Source organism: Podarcis tiliguerta (genome assembly GCF_965153285.1).
Source record: "Podarcis tiliguerta genome assembly, chromosome: 10".
In the NCBI taxonomy this organism is placed as follows: Eukaryota; Metazoa; Chordata; class Lepidosauria; order Squamata; family Lacertidae; genus Podarcis; species Podarcis tiliguerta.
In genome coordinates, this window is record NC_139543.1 from 7,892,333 (window position 1) to 7,910,215 (window position 17,883).

General features: G+C 42.6%; 1 protein-coding gene across 9 annotated transcripts in view; it reads right to left on the minus strand.

Moving 5' to 3' along the window:
- Nucleotides 1-186: 186 nt before the first annotated feature.
- ATXN7L1 (ataxin 7 like 1) overlaps nt 187-17,883 on the minus strand; it is an 80,472-nt gene continuing 62,775 nt past the window's right edge. For 5 of the 9 annotated variants that reach the window (XM_083399575.1, XM_083399577.1, XM_083399579.1 and 2 more), the window contains 7 exons: nt 15,671-15,753; nt 13,639-13,895; nt 11,890-12,082; nt 7,749-7,870; nt 4,963-5,908; nt 3,223-3,297; nt 187-2,790 (listed from right to left, as the gene is read on the minus strand). In XM_083399575.1, coding sequence (XP_083255701.1) covers nt 2,749-2,790; nt 3,223-3,297; nt 4,963-5,908; nt 7,749-7,870; nt 11,890-12,082; nt 13,639-13,895; nt 15,671-15,753 — 1,718 coding nt within the window. In that variant the 3' untranslated portion in view covers nt 187-2,748. The other 4 variants (XM_083399576.1, XM_083399578.1, XM_083399582.1 and 1 more) reach the window with 2 other exon arrangements.

The following is a 17,883-nucleotide window of genomic DNA, read 5'->3' on the forward strand; positions in this document are numbered from 1 at the left end:
GCGCTGGGACCGAGCGACAGGAGCGCACCCTGCCGCGGGGACTCGAACCGCCGACCTTTCGATCGGCCTTGTATTTACAACAGTGACAAAATGAGGTAACAGAAGCACTGGTTGACGCCGCATGAAACAGAAAAAAGTTTCCGAAAGGTAACTTTCCTTCAAAAGCTAATAAAAACGCTTCACCTATTTCTTACAAACATATAAATTATTTTATTTACAAAGCCATGTTACAAAAAATAATAATAATAATAAAGCAAAAACAAAATGTAACCCCAAAACAAAAGAAATACAATCGCTCACTAGAGAATATCTCCAGGCCTGGTGTTGAACTGTGGCAGTATCAGTCAGATACATGTTTGTTCTTTTTTTCAAAACTGTAAGCCATAAAGTTTTATTATTTACACCTTACTCCCGACACAATTTTCACAAGCATGGAATGGGCTCTTTCTGATACTGCTAATACATAAAAGGTGCAGAACGAAGAATGAAAATACTTAGTGTTACAAAATATGGGCTTGTAGAAAAGAAACTGACTGTACACATATGGCGTTTTCTTTTAGAATGATTGGACATGCTTTCTTCAAAAGTCTTCTGGAAAAAGATTCTAAAATCTGTAGTAGGAAAGCACAATGCAGGAGGTGCAAAGTCATTTCTGTGCAACAGTTAATATTCCCCATGACGGACGAGCTATGCAAAACCCACAGAGTTTTGTTAAAGTGCCATGGGCCAACAGCATAACAAAATATAAGGTGTAAATAGAAAATTTTCTTTTTTTCCCAAACAATAGTTCACTGAGAATCAGCAGTAATAGAATATGCTGTATAAACTATTCTCTACAAAGGTTGATCAGCACTATGTACAATTGTTAACATTGATACAAAAGAAGGCATACAAGTTATCCGAGTCGCTTTTGTTTTTTTTAATATGGCTGAAGGGCCTATGCATTGCGTATGTGTCACAACCAAAGCTGCTGAGCCTCTATTGCTGGAAACGAATCACAAAGTCTTCAGGCAAAGGTGGGAGGAAGGAAAAGGAAAAGCAACTGTTGAATGAATGCTACACTAATAATACATTATAGGCTGGTCCAGTTCAAATCCTTTTTTAAAAAAAAACAAAACTGCATTTCACTTTTCAGGCTGGACATTTTAGCACGTATAAAATCAATTGGTGATTTTTTAAAAAAATGCAGGGGATAAAAAAAGTATGAGGTTTTTACTTGGTTTCCAAAATGCTTTCAGACCGATGCCACTGAAAATAAAAGGATACATACATAAGCAGCAAAGAACACTCTCCAGTCCAGCTTCTTACATAACAGATGCATGTTAAGAGCTAAGGAATTCTTAACACGACTGAATTGTTCCTTCGGTCACTGAGTGACATTAATTCTCAGAAGCAGCCACTGAATCTCACCACCATCCCTGTTTCCCCTCTAGAAGTAGAAAACAGCAGTTCACTTATATCAGATGGTGTTTTCTTACTGAGATTTTAAAACTCCTGCAGTTATACAACACAAAATAAATTAGGTTTTTTTTATATTAAAAAAGAAGTCAACAAGGCTCTGTTCCTACAACTGAAGACAAAAATTGTGCAAAAATAACAAAGATATGTACACTTTTTTTCAGTCTGAAGAAATGTACAATAAAACCATAACTCAAAAGTACATGAAAAATATAAGCATTGCTTAAAACTTTCCTAAGTTTCATATTGTTCATGAAACGATTCCTGTCACTTCCCAAATATAGCAAAACATAAATTACAAAATTAACACTATAAAATTTTACTTTAAGAATATCTTCTAATTTCCCCCCAAAGGGCCTAGCCATGTTTACAATTGTTAAACATTGTATAAGCTTTAAAAATTTCCTTAAGCCTTCCCCCCCAAAGTAAACGGCTTCCTGCCCCCTTGAGATGTAAATAAACCAGCATTTAAGTGCACTTTTAACACTGTAGAAATAAAAATTAACTGCTCTGTAGTAATTTTGCAGTACCCTAGTATTATTAAGTTCCTGATTTCAAAATCTACCTTTTTTTTTTTTTAAAGCAGTAATTCCTGTAAAACATTGTCAGTGCAATTCTAACTGATACAAATTCAGTATGCTCAGCTCCTGTCTTTTCAAAGAACAAATTGTTTCATTAAGGAAAACAGTAGTATAGATTCTTTGTGGCTCTGCCATCTACAAGGGAGGAAATTTTAACACGGCGCTCCTATTAATCTCACTGGGAACAAATTGAATAAACCCTTCAGTACATTGAGCAGATTAGGAATACCATAATCAACAAGAGGTGCTGCACACTGAAACCACTGAACAACGTCAGTGAAACTTCTGGCCACACAGTTGTTAGTTACTGCTGAGAAATGCACTAGGACAATAATAAATAATAAATACAGAAGTTACTGTAAAATTTAAACAATGAAGGGGTGTTTTAAATACAATATAACCACACATTGCATTATTTCGGAATGTTCACTGCTGTCATTTGTTGCAAAAAACGAAAAGGGGGAGATGCAACAATTTGCTTTTAAAAGCTTGAATCCGAATCAAACCAGATTGCACAGATCAGAGGCCGATGTATACTGAAGAACTGAAATATGCCACAGTTTTATGTAGATTTAAAAACATTTGTTTTTTAAAAAACCCCACCAAAAATATTAAGTAAATTTTATCTGCAGGAGACAAAAAAATAAAATAAGAAACCAGAGTAGGGCTGCTAAAACGAGAGAGATTATAGGCTGGTTGCTTTTCCTTGTTATGGAAGAGTCCTTATCCTACCAGTCCGGTTTAACGTCTTCTGGAAGAAAGATAAGAGTTGATTGTAAAACAATGCAACATTTTGCTACACTACAAGAACTTAATTAACTACAAACCCCCAAATTTGGGATACCCTCCAAACTGGTGCCAAAGTTTCGCAGTCCTTTTGCAGCACGAACCCCACATTTTGCAGCAACCCACTAAACTGAGTAATTCATGCTCAAACCAGAGGTCCTGGTATCACCCCAAAACCCAACATACTTCCAGTTTACAGAACCTTCCCAACAGTTGGCTAGGCGGAATTCTGACTTGCTAGACAGAGATGAGTGGCTTTTTAGAAGCCTGCATTAAATCATTACAGTACTTCTTACAATGCAATAAACGTGTGCAGCTTCGGTAGTTTATATTAAAATCACTGGTCAACAAACTGGTTATATAACCACTTCAGGAAAATTTGTAAACTGCAACTCACTTGTTTGTTGTGCACTGGGTTCGGTGTACTTGAAGGACTGGACTGAGACAAAGCTACACTGCTATTTTTTCCAATCTGTAAGGGACAAACAGTATTCAGAAGGCAAGATGCAGAAACCGTATAGAACTGCCGTAAAAGCAAGCGTACTCTCAAAATCTTTTGCAAACTTTTTCAGCAGGGGGCCGGTCTACTGTCCCTCAGACCTTGTGGGGGGCCGGACTATATTGGGGGCAGGGAATGAACGAATTCTTATGCCCCATGAATAACCCAGAGATGCATTTTAAATAAAAGGACACATTCTACTCTTGTAAAAACATGCTGATTCCCAGACCGCCCGCGGGCCGGATTTAGAAGATGGTTGGGCCGGATCCAGCCCCCGGGCCTTAGCTTGCCTACCCATGATTTAACTCCCTATTAACATACAATGGTACCCCGCAAGACGAATGCCTTGGAAGACGAAAAACTCGCTAGACGTAAGGGTTTTTCGTTTTCTGAGGTGCTTCGCAAGACGGATTTTCCTAAGGGCTTGCTTCGCTAGACGAAACGGCCCTGCCTCTCGTGTCATGGCGACGGTCACTGCATGCAGGCACGCTCGCTTCCCCGCTCCTCCGGCTCCCTCCCACCTTCCCGCTGACGGCTCCTCCGGCTCCCTCCCACCTTCCGGCTGACGGTTACGCCGCTGCCCACCCCCCTTGCGCGCTCCCCTCAGGGAGCCGTTGCCGCCAGTGCCTCTCTCTCCCTGGAGTTGCGCTCCTGAGCCCCGCCGCCCTCCAGCAGCCGCGTCGCACGGTGGCCACAAGGCGTGGGTGAGTCCGAGGTACCGGCTGCGGCAGCTGCCCTGCTTCTCCCCGCCCCTCCCCGCCGTTGTCAGTGTTTAAATGCAGTGGTGCTTCGGAAGACGAAAAAACTCGCATAACGAAAAAACTCGCGGAACGAATTAATTTCGTCTTGCAAGGCACCACTGTACTCTCATTTAAAAGCAATATGGAACACGCGGCTCTCAATTTCAGTAATGTATCATGCATATGTCAGGCTACCCTGGGAAATGTTTGGGGCCGACGGTTGGGTAACCGTGGTATAAGAAACTAGGAAGTTGCCTCTGCAGCCAGGAGCGGAATGGGAGATGCAACTTTTCTTCAACCTCATTGCTCACTCACAGGCCAACGGAGGCTGGCTGGAGTTGTGCATTAGATTTGGACAGGATGCTGACTGGGTGCTCCCTCCGCAGTGCACCTCTGTGGGCATCCTGATACATGGTCAAAGGCCTGGAAACGATGCCATATGAGGAACGGCTAAGGGAGCTGGGCATGTTTAGCCTGGAGAAGAGGAGGTTAAGGGGTGATATGATAGCCATGTTCAAATATATAAAAGGATGTCACATAGAGGAGGGAGAAAGGTTGTTTTCTGCTGCTCCAGAGAAGCGGACACGGAGCAATGGATCCAAACTACAAGAAAGAAGATTCCACCTCAACATTAGGAAGAACTTCCTGACAGTAAGAGCTGTTTGACAGTGGAATTTGCTGCCAAGGAGTGTGGTGGAGTCTCCTTCTTTGGAGGTCTTTAAGCAGAGGCTTGACAACCATATGTCAGGAGTGCTCTGATGGTGTTTCCTGCTTGGCAGGGGGTTGGACTCGATGGCCCTTGTGGTCTCTTCCAACTCTATGATTCTATGATCCGCCAGACTACTTTGCCCCTGCCAAGTCAGGGAAACAAGACTCAACAGACCCGTGAAACCCTTACCTGCCGAGAGATGGAGCTGTTTGGAGTATCTGGCACCGTAGGAATAAGGTTGGCAGTGCTCTTTTTGTGAACGCTATTCATACCAGGCATTTTAGTGATTTTACAGGCTTTGCTAGCAGAACTAGAGTTTTTGCGCTTCTTCCCTTCCGATTTGTCAAAACAAAGGGGGAGAGAGGACACGGCGTTGTGTGCTGTTAGGGAGTGGTCCCCTGAATGGTGGAGGAGGGAGGGCACAGACAAACCAGAAGAGTCAATACTGTTTACTACGATGCTCATGTGTTTCACTGAGTCTGCTGAGCTACTTGATAACGAAGTCCGTCCTCCGGAGGGCTCCGATTTGGCACTGAGTGGGGTTGTTCCATTGTTTGCATTGTGCACAGACAGACTGTTATAGGAAGATGTGGCCTGATAAGAGTTCAAGGTCGAGCTCGGGTTCAAGACGCAGTTCTTTTTGTGAGACCCTGAAAAGGAAGAAGAGGGGGACGAGGAAGTCTGCAAAGACAGCGAGGAAGAAGAAGAGGGCGGCCTTTTCTTTTTGTTACTAGAAGACTCATCACCGCGGCACGAGAGTTCTCTAACTTTTGAGGATTTGCTGGTTTTCGTTTTGGATGGCTTGTGGGACGGGGGAGGGATAACCGCTGGCACAGGTGACATGGCCGACGGGGTCTTAAATGTCGAGTCTATAATACTCAGGCTGGCAGCCACGTGAGGGAACGCCGTAGTGTGCGACATAATGGAATTTGTATCCGATGCAGTCACAAAAGCCGCGTTGGACAACATGGCAGAGGTCATCAAGTAGGAAGAAGGTATTCTTGAACTGACAGGTGCCGAAGGAATATACACTGCACTAGGATTGCTGAAAGGTTGCAAAACCGATGCTGGAAAAGGGGTGGAGATATGTGCTGCTGGAGAGGGCATCGGACTATCCACCGCAGGAGGGATTTTCCTGTAACCGGACAGAAAAAGAAATACTTTGAGGTTCGGGCACCTCGTAACTCAGCTTAGCTACAAGGCCTGAGCAATAAACACATACACACAAATAAGAATTATTGGATAGTTTTAATTTACCAATTCCAATTCATTACGTTTTGGGATTTATTTCCGGATTCTTGCAACTGGGCCTCCTCTTACTTCACACTGGACTGAGGGTATATGCCACTCAATCGCGTATGATCTCCCAACTTCCCCGCCCAGCCGTCTTATGTGAAATTTCCTTCCATTCTTTTCTACTTACCAGTTAATCAGGAACGCTCCTAAACTTACTTTGATCAATTGAGTTTAATCTGGGTTCTCAAAAAGAAGTAACACCACAGTTGTGTTGTTAGTACTCAAATCATACACAGAACTGGGCCTGATCCACTCAAGTGTCAGAGTAGGTTTCCTAAGCGGTTAAGTCCTATTTCTCCCATTCTCCTGCCATCACCAGGAGACACTGCAGGGGATGGGAGATGTTGTTCATGCCTCCCCCAGCTACGTTCAGCCCTCCCTCCCTCTGCCAGGCAAGTTCCTTAAATTCACCAGACAATCTACTGCAATCCAAATAACTTCAAATATAGAAAGACTATCATAAACATTAACAACCAATTAGTATTGGGATGTGCAAAGTTAACAGAAGACTATGTACCAAGTCTGACCCCCCAAAGTTCCAACTCTTGTACATTATTATTATTATTATTATTTATTGAATTTATATACCGCCCTATACCTGGAGGTCTCAGGGCGGTCATCAATAAATTACCACTAAAGAACAAGTGAGCCATGGTCCTTCAGGCAAACAAGTGACAACATCCAAGTTCAAGACAGTGCAAATGACAATCAAACCCCCAATCTTCAGAAGTTCTCAGAGTTTGCTTTTAACGGCCCAGGCCCTGTGGGGGTCACACAGCGAAAGAGGAAGAGGCACAAGATCTTCTGGCAATTTTCTATCCTATGGTCACAGTGGAGGCTTCATTTAGCCATCAAGACAAACAGCCTCTGAGAACCCTTATGAATTGGTATAAATCCCTTTAAAGCCATTTCTGCCAGTGGATATCACCACAGATTGTGGCATTGACACTGAATACATTGTGCAGAATACTTCTCTTTTGGGTGGGTGGGGCTGCCCTGAATCTGTCAGGTGGGGCTGCCCTGAATCTGTCAGGCCAATCAAGCTGGTTGAGTTGAGCATAGAACTTCGCTTGATCCACTTCTGAATACTATCCACAATGGTATAAACCTGTTATGTCTCTCATTCACATTTTTTCCTGGTTAAAACAAAGCAATACTGAACATTCTAACCTTTCCCCATGAAAAAGGTTCTCTAAACCTCTCGATTGTTTTCTGCACCTTTTCTACCTCTACAGTCCTGTGTTTTTTTAGTGTAGTCAGAATCGAGTATATACACTTCCAGAGTTAACACTAAATTCATTAATTCTGGTAAATGAACCACCACAGCCGCTAGACTCTAGAGGGCCGTGAAAATTTGTGACATGGGCTTTTTAGACTCATCTATCCATGCACTATCTGAAACCAAAGGGGCCCTAGGAGCCAACTTCTAAGGACCAAGGTCCCTTCAGCCCCTCCCCCAAAATAATTTATTTGAGGGGGCTGCCCCCCCAAAGTTGATGGGCATTGCCATTCAAATGGGTGCATGCACTGTGTGCTGTGATCAATTATGCAGCATGGGGCTTACCTGCTCCCCCCCCAAAAAAAAACCCCTTTGAGGTGATACATTGGCATTATTTTCTGCTCTCATACCCCACCTTTAGACCTGTAGGATAACATGAAAGCAGAAGCCGTTTACTTACCTCCACATCTGTGAGTTTAAGTGTCTTTCTACCATGGAATTCAGTGCTAGTCGAAAACGATCCCATCTTCTATCAAATACATAGTAACCTCTTCCCATCAAATGACTTCCAAATGAACAAAACTGGAAAGGATAAAGGGGGAAAGATACAGGGATCTTGCAAAAATCAAAGGATGCTACTGATCAATACATTGACTACAGAAGTTTAAAAATGCTAACTAAATAGGGATTAGTCTGCTATCTATTTGAGTCTAGTGAAAATAATTGCATTAGTAAATACCTAGGCTTTCTCCTTTTACCCCAAAACTTGAGTTCATTTTCAGGTGATTTGGATGTATATCACTTTTGGTATCTGTAACTAACATCCCTAAATTTATGCTGCTGTAAATATATATATATATATATATATGCTTTCGTAGATTTTCACGGGTACAGGAATGCAGGTTTTGGTGTCCTCGGGTGTCTTCCCGTGTAAAAGTTGGGGTGTCTAGGCGACGTTTCGACGAGGTCTCACTCGTCATCTTCAGGCTGGTGCTTTCGGCTTCTTGTTACTGGAACAGAGCAGGATCTTAGTGTTTGAGTTCCTATAAATACTGTTGAGGAGGTGTGGTGTATAGCCTCCAATGTTCTGGGCAGAGAGGAGGTTCCCAGGCTAGTGTGCCTTTTCTTCTTTTGTTCCTTAATTACTTGAGGGATATCTTGAGTGATTTCTTGAGTGATTTCCTGAATCCTACTTAGGTGGGTCATTAGGTGTGGATTAGTTGCTAAAGCCTTCGTGTCTTGAACTCTTGAACTTTGTGAAGAGTTTTTCTGAGAAGATGGCTGTACTGCACTTGGTTGTGCTCTGGCTTGGCTTCGTGTATAGGGGCGAGCTGTGGTTTTGTGGCCTGTGCCAGCCAGATCTGTGTAGGGATTGCAGGGGGGTGCAGCATCCGGAGGTGCCACCCTGGTTTGGCTACTGGATGGTGTCTGTAATTTATCTGTGGAGAGGGTCTGGGTTTGGGTCTGGTGTGGTTGATTGGTGATGGCGTTCTGTGTGCCTCTGGATCTGGTGTCAGATTTTGTGGGGAGGGCTAATTTCCAGATGTCTGGCAAGCGGGATGTGTCGTCACGCTTGTTCATGTTGTGAGGGTGTTTCTCTATCTCGATGGCTTCCATGATTATTCTCTTGTGGTGATGTTCCATGTTAAAGAGCAATTTGGAATCTGCACAACCAAGTGCAGTACAGCCATCTTCTCAGAAAAACTCTTCACAAAGTTCAAGAGTTCAAGACACGAAGGCTTTAGCAACTAATCCACACCTAATGACCCACCTAAGTAGGATTCAGGAAATCACTCAAGAAATCACTCAAGATATCCCTCAAGTAATTAAGGAACAAAAGAAGAAAAGGCACACTAGCCTGGGAACCTCCTCTCTGCCCAGAACATTGGAGGCTATACACCACACCTCCTCAACAGTATTTATAGGAACTCAAACACTAAGATCCTGCTCTGTTCCAGTAACAAGAAGCCGAAAGCACCAGCCTGAAGATGACGAGTGAGACCTCGTCGAAACGTCGCCTAGACACCCCAACTTTTACACGGGAAGACACCCGAGGACACCAAAACCTGCATATATATATATATATATATATATGCTTTCGTAGATATATACGATGACGAGTGAGACCTCGTCGAAACGTCGCCTAGACACCCCAACTTTTACACGGGAAGACACCCGAGGACACCAAAACCTGCATATATATATATATATATATATATATATTGCGGTCTCTGGCTTGCTGTGCATGCATCCTCTAGTAAGATGCAAGTCATCACAAGACACAGCATGGGAGAAGCCACAAATTGCATTAACATTTGCATTCGCAAAAGCTACAGCCTTAAATACTATCATTTTAGAGGATGTTATTAGCTTTATAATAGCTATTATCTTACTTTCACTCCTAGGTTATCTACCTGGTAAAAAAAGGTATGATCTACTATTAGATTAAATGAGATAAGGAATTTCACACAAATACACTAAAACAAAAAATATTCTTGAAACCAGAAGAGCTCCAAGGTATACTATAGGGAGCCAAGATTGCAAATTAGTTAAGGGTCTTTGGACTTACTGTGAAATCATTCTTCTAAATCAGGCATAGGCAAACTCGGCTCTCCAGGTGTTTTGGGACTATTGAACAGGACCAGTGGTTAGGGATGATGGGAGTTGTAGCCCCAAAACACCTGGAGGGCCGAGTTTGCCTATGCCTGTTCTAAATACATCTAAAGATGACCTCAGGTGGGACTTGAGTTCCACCTAGTGGTTGAAGTCAGGAAGTGCTGTTCATTTGCAGAAGCTTCTGGGTATCAATTGAATCATATGGCTGGTTCTTTTATGACAAGCCATACAGAGAATAGAACACAAGACCAGTGGCAATAAGGCAAAAGACATACAGCGCTGCTCCTGGTTCCTCTTTCCTTCAACCCAGTGGGAGAGATGGGCATCAGATGAGGGCGCTGAAATCTACTGGGGCACATTCAAGATCTTCAACAAACCATCCTCAAGCTGGGAGGTGCAGGGGTCATTTGCATCTACATTAACCACAGAGGCCAAAACACAGCCTTCTGGTTTGGCAAGAGAGCTGCGTGCATCATTTAAGGAAGCACAGGCAATTTTTCCTCCGCTTTTCCCTAATTGCTGCAAAACACTTTGCCTGGAGCTAAACAAGAAGTCTGGGGCACACCAGGTCTGCTGGAGACAGTCAAGGCAGAACGACTGGGGGCACAACCTTCACAAAGGGAAGGGCTTCTGTGGAGCAGGAAAAAAAATAAAAATGGACACAGGTGACAAAGGGCTCTTTTATTATTACCACTTAAAGAAAAAAGGTAGGAATGGGAAAGCGGGGGAACTAGCTTAGGGAATGGACAGACAAACTGATATGACAAAGAGAGAGAGTGTGTGTTTAATGGAAAATAGGTATCTAGATGGGCTCCATGGAAAACATATACACAAACCAAGAAGGGAAGAAATGAGTAAAAACACACCTAAATTGAAGGAAGGAGGTAAAGTGTGTGCTCAACAAATACTCAAGGTCAAGCCAGAAACAGAAGAAGAAGAGGAGTTTGGATTTGATATCCCGCTTTATCACCACCCGAAGGAGTCTCAAAGCGGCTGACATTCTCCTTTCCCTTCCTCCCCCACAACAAACCCTCTGTGGGGTGAGTGGGGCTGAGAGACTTCAGAGAAGTGTGACTGGCCCAAGGTCACCCAGCAGCTGCATGTGGAGGAGCGGAGACGCGAACCCGGTTCCCCAGATTATGAGACTACCGCTCTTAACCACTACACCACACTGGCTCTCAGAGTAGTCACAGAGTGAAATGTGGTCCAGGAGCATCTGCAAATGAATTTCTGCCTTCAATAACTAGGTGGAATTTCAAGTCTCACCTGAGGCCATCTTACATTCAGTTGTTTTTCAGTGTTAATGGGCTGCCTTCTACCTGAAACACAAATATATGTCCCTAGACATAGGGGTGATATGATAGCCATCTTCAAATATATAAAAGGATGTCACATAGAGGAGGGAGAAAGGTTGTTTTCTGCTGCTCCAGAGAAACGGACACGGAGCGATGGATCCAAGCTACAAGAAAGAAGATTCCACCTAAACATTAGGAAGAACTTCCTGACAGTAAGAGCTGTTCGACAGTGAAATTTGCTCCCAAGGAGTGTGGTGGAGTCTCCTTCTTTGGAGGTCTTTAAGCAGAGGCTTGACAACCATATGTCAGGAGTGCTCTGATGGTGTTTCCTGCTTGGCAGGGGGTTGGACTCGATGACCCTTGTGGTCTCTTCCAACTCTATGATTCTATGATTCTAGGATCTTAGGTTTGGGTGTAATGACAAACCATGGTACCAAGCCACCATTCATAAGCCAAGGAATCATGAGTTCAAATAGTGGCTTGTTAAAATCCAAACCATGGTTACTTGCTCAGAGCAGGTTCAAATGTTTAGGCAAATCATACTTAGGTTAAGCAAACCATGGTTTAGCATTACATGCAAAAACAGCCAGTTTGTTAATAAGGTGCAATGAGGTACCTCTTTCGTAAGTGTATACAGCCAGTCACAAATGTCAGCAATGAACAGGGTTACTGGAGATAAAAAAGACATACCCCAAGAGGTCGAGGATGGTGTCCAGAATAGTGACAGTCTAACTTCTCAGATTCTTCGGATCCCTCCACTTCGCCCTCATCACTAGATAATCTGCTAGGCAGATCTGCTCCCATAGAAGGCAGAGGCAGTTCTGGAGCATAACCACCATGGTTTGAAGAACTAGTGCTATTTATGCTGTTTGCAGAGGAAGGCCTAAGAGGGTAAAATGACCAACACAGGGATCAAACTCCACAACTACCTTCCTAGCTAAAAGGAAACTTACAGTAGGATACTGCAATACATACTTATGCCGGAGTAAATGTCACCATGCTCAATAAAACTTATTACATCCTAAGCATGTTTACGATGGAAGTCTTATACAACTAACTCACAACTTGCACACATTTATCTTGTGTGCATTCAGCTTTACACACTTTGCAAAAAATAAAATAAAAGGGGGATGGGCTTACAGGAAAAAAGACGTTGGCAATCCCACCCACCATTGAACCCAGTGTGTTTTGACTATACACAATTTGGATTTCCGCGCTATCTCCTGAACGTAACCCCCACTAAGCGGAGAGTCATCTGTTACTAGAAACACATTAAGTAAGCAGTAAATCCCTCTGAATTCTTTGTTACTGACTTCTGAATAAATGTGCATAGGATTGAGCTGTGTGCGTTTCAATAAACTATGCACATAAAAACCTTTTGCAAAAATCCATCTTCAAAATGCCATTAGTATTGAAACATTAAATGCATTACTGCTAGACAGAAAGTTTGGATCGGAAAATAGACATTTCCTACAGAAAAGGAGAAGATACAAAATGGTGCAACATTCAATGCCCCCGCTACACAGAAAGCACAGAAGCTTTTGAAGTATAGTAGATTTACTATGACATTGACATCAGAAATTTAGAAGGGCTTGAAGTCTGCAGGGACTTTTATCAGGAACTGAATTGCAGAATTCTGAATGAAATTCAGAATGGAACCTGATCATTTCCTACTTCATTAAAAAGGTGCAACTTTCAAGCCCTGATTGTGGAAAGAAGTTGGAAAACAAGTTCCTGGTTCTTGCTAGGGTCCCCTCGGTCTCTAACATTTTGCACTGCACACGAGGTGTGTGTGTGTGTGTATATACACACACACACACAAACACAAATAAATATGATTTCCATAATTTATCCACGCCACTGTATTTGAGCTTGCTCATATCATAATTTGGCATTTCCCTGGGCCCTCTACTTCTTTTTTTTTTAATAAATATTTTTATTAGGTTTTACATAAGAAAGATAAAACAACAAAAAATGAACAACAACACAAGAAAAAAAAAGAATTACAGTATAACACAAACACAAAACAACAAAATGTATCAAAAAACAAAAATAAAAAAACAAAAATAAAAACAATTTTATCTTCATTATATTCCTTGCATTAACTTATTTCTCCGACCTCCCCAGACCTCCCTTCTCTGTATTCCAAATCATGTATTCAAACAACAAATCCCTTCCCTCTGTCTTAATTAGTTTTTGTCTTAATTTTAGTGTCTTAATATAACTTAATTTTCTTGTATCTTAAAATATTAGATCTTTTTTATTTTTGAACTTTTTGCTAATAACCTTTTACATTCAATCAGATGTCATCTAACATTCATTAATCTTATAATATTTCTGTAGATAATCTTTAAACTTCTTCCAATCTTCTCCCTGGGCCCACTACTTCCTGTGGAAATACTCACTGAACGCCAGAATCCTGTGCCCATTTCCACTTACCTAGGAAATGCTGAATTGGGCAGTCTTGATTTTGCAGGCGACGTTCCTTTGGGCTCTTGCCCAGAGTTCACTGATGTTCCCGACAGAGCGTCTTGGACTAGCGCAGGCTGGGGCTGATGAGTTTCCCGTATACATTGCGGATGCTCCTTGTCTTTTGCTACTTCTTTTTCCCGCGATCGAGCTTTGTGTTCAGCTAAGAGAATGTCAAACTGTTTTTTACGGCCTGGAACTGCTCGCCGGTGATTAAGTGAATGAGTCTAAAAAATAGGGTAGTTGAAAAATTTTTTTGGGGGGTGTAGATATAAAAATCAATTAAAATATTAATCTAGAAGATAGCTAGGAATATTTGACTGATCATTGATTTTATGACAAGACGAAACAGTTCTTCTATACAGGTTAGTTCACCTGTCCTCGGAGGCACATACAGTTTAATGAAACATTATTTTGGTGATAAGAAAACTTTCCATGAAAACACTCTACACATTAGTAGCATAACCAGAGCATTGTGGTTTTAAAAAATGGGGGTGTGAATATAAAAACAGTTAGAATATATTAATCCAGGAAATAGCACAAGTTCCATGATGTTATTGTGTAAATTAATTGCAAACCAGACCTGGAAATTGCATACTCTGTACCTTCAACATAAATGTTCAATAGCTTTTCATCTACAAGTTTGTTTATTATTTATGTCATAAAATTTATACACCAGTTTTAAAAAATCCTCAAAGCAGTTTACAAAGAGAATAAAACCAAACCAAAAAAGAAAAAAAGAACTCTTTAATTCGTTCAAAACAAAGTCGCAGGAATATTTTCCTTTTGTTTTTAAATGAATGGGTAGAAAGCAGGTGTTCTTGTCTTTACAAAAGGCAATATATCCTAAAGACAAGGGTTCTCAGTTTGGGTCAATCAGTCAAAAATAATATTTTCTTTACTCTGAAACAGGAGCTGCAATGCTGAAGTCACTCAGATGCACTCTGACTTTTCCACATTTCTTAAAAGGGAAGGCAAATATTACTATTCTCCCCTACCCCTTTGTAATCTGTTAAATTATGGCCTTAAAAGGATTTTCCTTAGCTAAGGGAGTAAGTTGTCATATATGACAAACAGCTCAGGTATGTCTGTGTGTTTCAACCCTTTAATTGGAAACCACCCAATTGGATATTCCTGGTCAGATAACGTTGGTCTGGGCTTTGGAGGCCGGAGTTTGGGAGCTCCTGCGATGAGACAAGCTCCTTTCTGCCCTCCAGTGGCGTAGCGTGGGGGGTGCAGGGGGGGCCGGCCGCACCGGGCACAACATCTGGGGGGGGGGGGACGTGCTCGCACTCGCAGCTCTCTGCCCCTACCTGGCTCACTCACTCTCTCTCACTGCAGTGCTGGCTGTGCGAATCCGATCCGAGCCGCCGGGTCGCCGCCCACTGTGGAGGGGAGGGTGCCAGGCGTGCGGTGCGGTGCGGAGAGAGAGCGAGGGACTATCTGGGGGAGGGACAGTGCAGCGGGGGGGGGGGGGGCGCAAATTACTTGCCTTGCCCCGGGTGCTGACAACCCACGCTACGCCACTGCTCCCCAGTACTGAGAAGAGACAGGGAAATGCTTACTCCACTTAAAGGGATTTTTGTTTGGTTCCTCTTGCTGTCCCTCCTTGCACTCCAATGCCTGAAACCTGCCATTAAATGCCTTGTCAGCCTCCCTTACTCCACCAGCCATCAACACTTCATTCAGCAAACACCTGTGTCTTCAAAGCATCATGTGCTTAACCCCTATGAATTAGCTACAAAAAGAAAAAAAGATAAAGCCTATCCATAAATGAGGACTGCACTACTGCAGAACTATTGTTTTCATTCATTCATTCATTCATTCATTCATTCATGTTTGGCAATGAATAACCACAGTGCCCAAATCACCCTTTTGATTTAATATTGGGTTGCTCTTGGCTATTTAAAAATACACGACGTATCAGAATGACCTTTATGCATTAGTAAAGATGTCAGTCACGGCAAAGCATTATATATATTTAAATTAACAAGAAAACTACCTTGCAGGTGAGTGATCTTGTGCAGGGTTTCTTTGTCTCAGGATCCAATACTCCACAATGTTTATTTGGGTCAAACTCTCTTTCTGTTTGAAAATAATAATCGTAATAAAGTGAGAGGGTTTTCTCCCTTTTTTATAAAAAAAACCCTTAACATGTTTACAGTGACATGAAACAAAAACTAAATACACTTTAATGGTGCAGATTAGAATAAATATATAAAGATATTGTACTTTTCCTTAACACATTCTGATTTTTAGCATACCTGCATCAAGGAATGATGCTTGCAGACAACAGATTCACAGACACTCTCACACAGAAACTTAGCAAGATTCCTATCTAGTTAGTAACAAAGCTACTTTCTCTGTTCCGCTCTGCTTCTTGAACTGAAGCTTGAAAACGACCCCACCAGCATCACCTACCCCTTAACAGCAGAGCATTTAATGTAGCAAAGGGAACGGCTGGTGCAGGCCTGCTTTCCATACTGTTCTTGTGTAACGGATGGATGTATTAGCACTTCACTAAGCTCAATATGAAATGTAATGAAAGACCGGGAGGGAGGGAGATCGATGGAGGTTACAGGCTTCTTGCTATGGGCGTAGGTGTGCAGAAGAACTCTCATACCTGTTAGAAGGCATGTGAAACTATTCTTTTCCTTCCCTCCATTTCCTGTGGCTTGGACAAAACGAGCTGCGTGTCCTAACTGCTCTATCAAAAAAGTACAGTGGTGCCTCGCAAGACGAAAAGAATCCGTTCCGTGAGTCTCTTCGTCTAGCGGTTTTTTCGTCTTGCGAAGCAAGCCCATTACCGGATTAGCGGATTAGCGCGATTAGCGGTTTAGAGGCTATTAGCGGCTATTAAAGGTTTAAGGGATTAGCGGATTAGCTGCTAAAAGGCTATTAGCAGCTTAGTGGGGTGGGGAGCGGAAAAAAACCCCAAGGAATCGCAAGACATTTTCGTCTTGCGAAGCAAGCCCATAGAGAAATTTGTCCTGCGAAGCACCTCCAAAACGGAAAACCCTTTCGTCCAGCGGGTTTTCCGTCTTGCGAGGCATTCGTCTTGCGGGGCACCACTGTATGGGCTACTCTTAGGATCAAAGCAATGGCCAGTCATCCTGTTTTGGTTACACTTGCCTTGGGCTAGATCAGGGCTGACAACACGAAGCCCACAGGCCACGATCTGCCCTGCTACGGGTTTTTGAACAGCTCACATGCAGTAGCTTACCTGTTCACTCTTCCATCCAGGCAAAAAGTTTTACAGAGCCAGGAATAGGGAACCTCTAGCTTCCAGGTGTTGTCTTACTACAGCTCCCATCAGGACTGCCAGCTTGGCCCAGTGACTGTGGGTGCCCAGGGCCTTGGGTGCCATGCAGTGTGCATGGCCCTGGCACCAAAATTTGTGGGTGCCCGGCTCCTTCATGGGGACTTTTGTCGGTGCCCCAGGGCACCAGGGAGTTGGCACCTATGGCTCCCATCATCACTGCCTGTACTGGCCAATGGGAGTTGAAGAAAATTAGCGTTATGTACAGCCATAGGCTCCCCACTTAAGGTCAAGGATTGGACCCAATCTGCATGCACAAAGACATCATCAAACATGAAAAAGTGTTTCCCTAATACAGAACAGCGTTTAGATCCTGCCATTTAAATCTAAAGCACAACACTAAATTTAAGTATGTGCTTCTCAAGGTATGTCATTCAAAAACAGAACAGACATGCCCCTTTCTCAATCTGCAAAGGTCAGATGATTCTGTATTTCTGATCAAAGCATGAGTGGTGAAATTAATGGGATCAGAAGACTTTCCCACAATAAAATGCGTCATTTTTACTATTACATAACAGAACCAAGAATGTGATAAGAATTCTCAGGATGGTTCAGAGGATCATTTTCTACCAATTTCTTGCCACTTGCAACTTTTGGCAGACTGCATGTTAAAGGTCTAGCATTAGCTCTTACGAATGGTTGCAAACACTCCTGAATATGGTATAATTATGCACTAATTACAAAGATCTTTCTTGTGTTTATTTTGTTCTATTTCTCCAGCAAGGTTTTTTGTTCCATTTTTAATGTCAGGAGAAAAGCATACACCATAGCTTGCTCATTTGGATGCAATTGCAAGCTATGGTTTGCCCAAAACTGAAGTCAGTGAGGGAACTGGAGTGTATGAGGGACAAGGGAACATGCAAGCCCAAGACTTGCTCATGTAATGCCAGATCGCA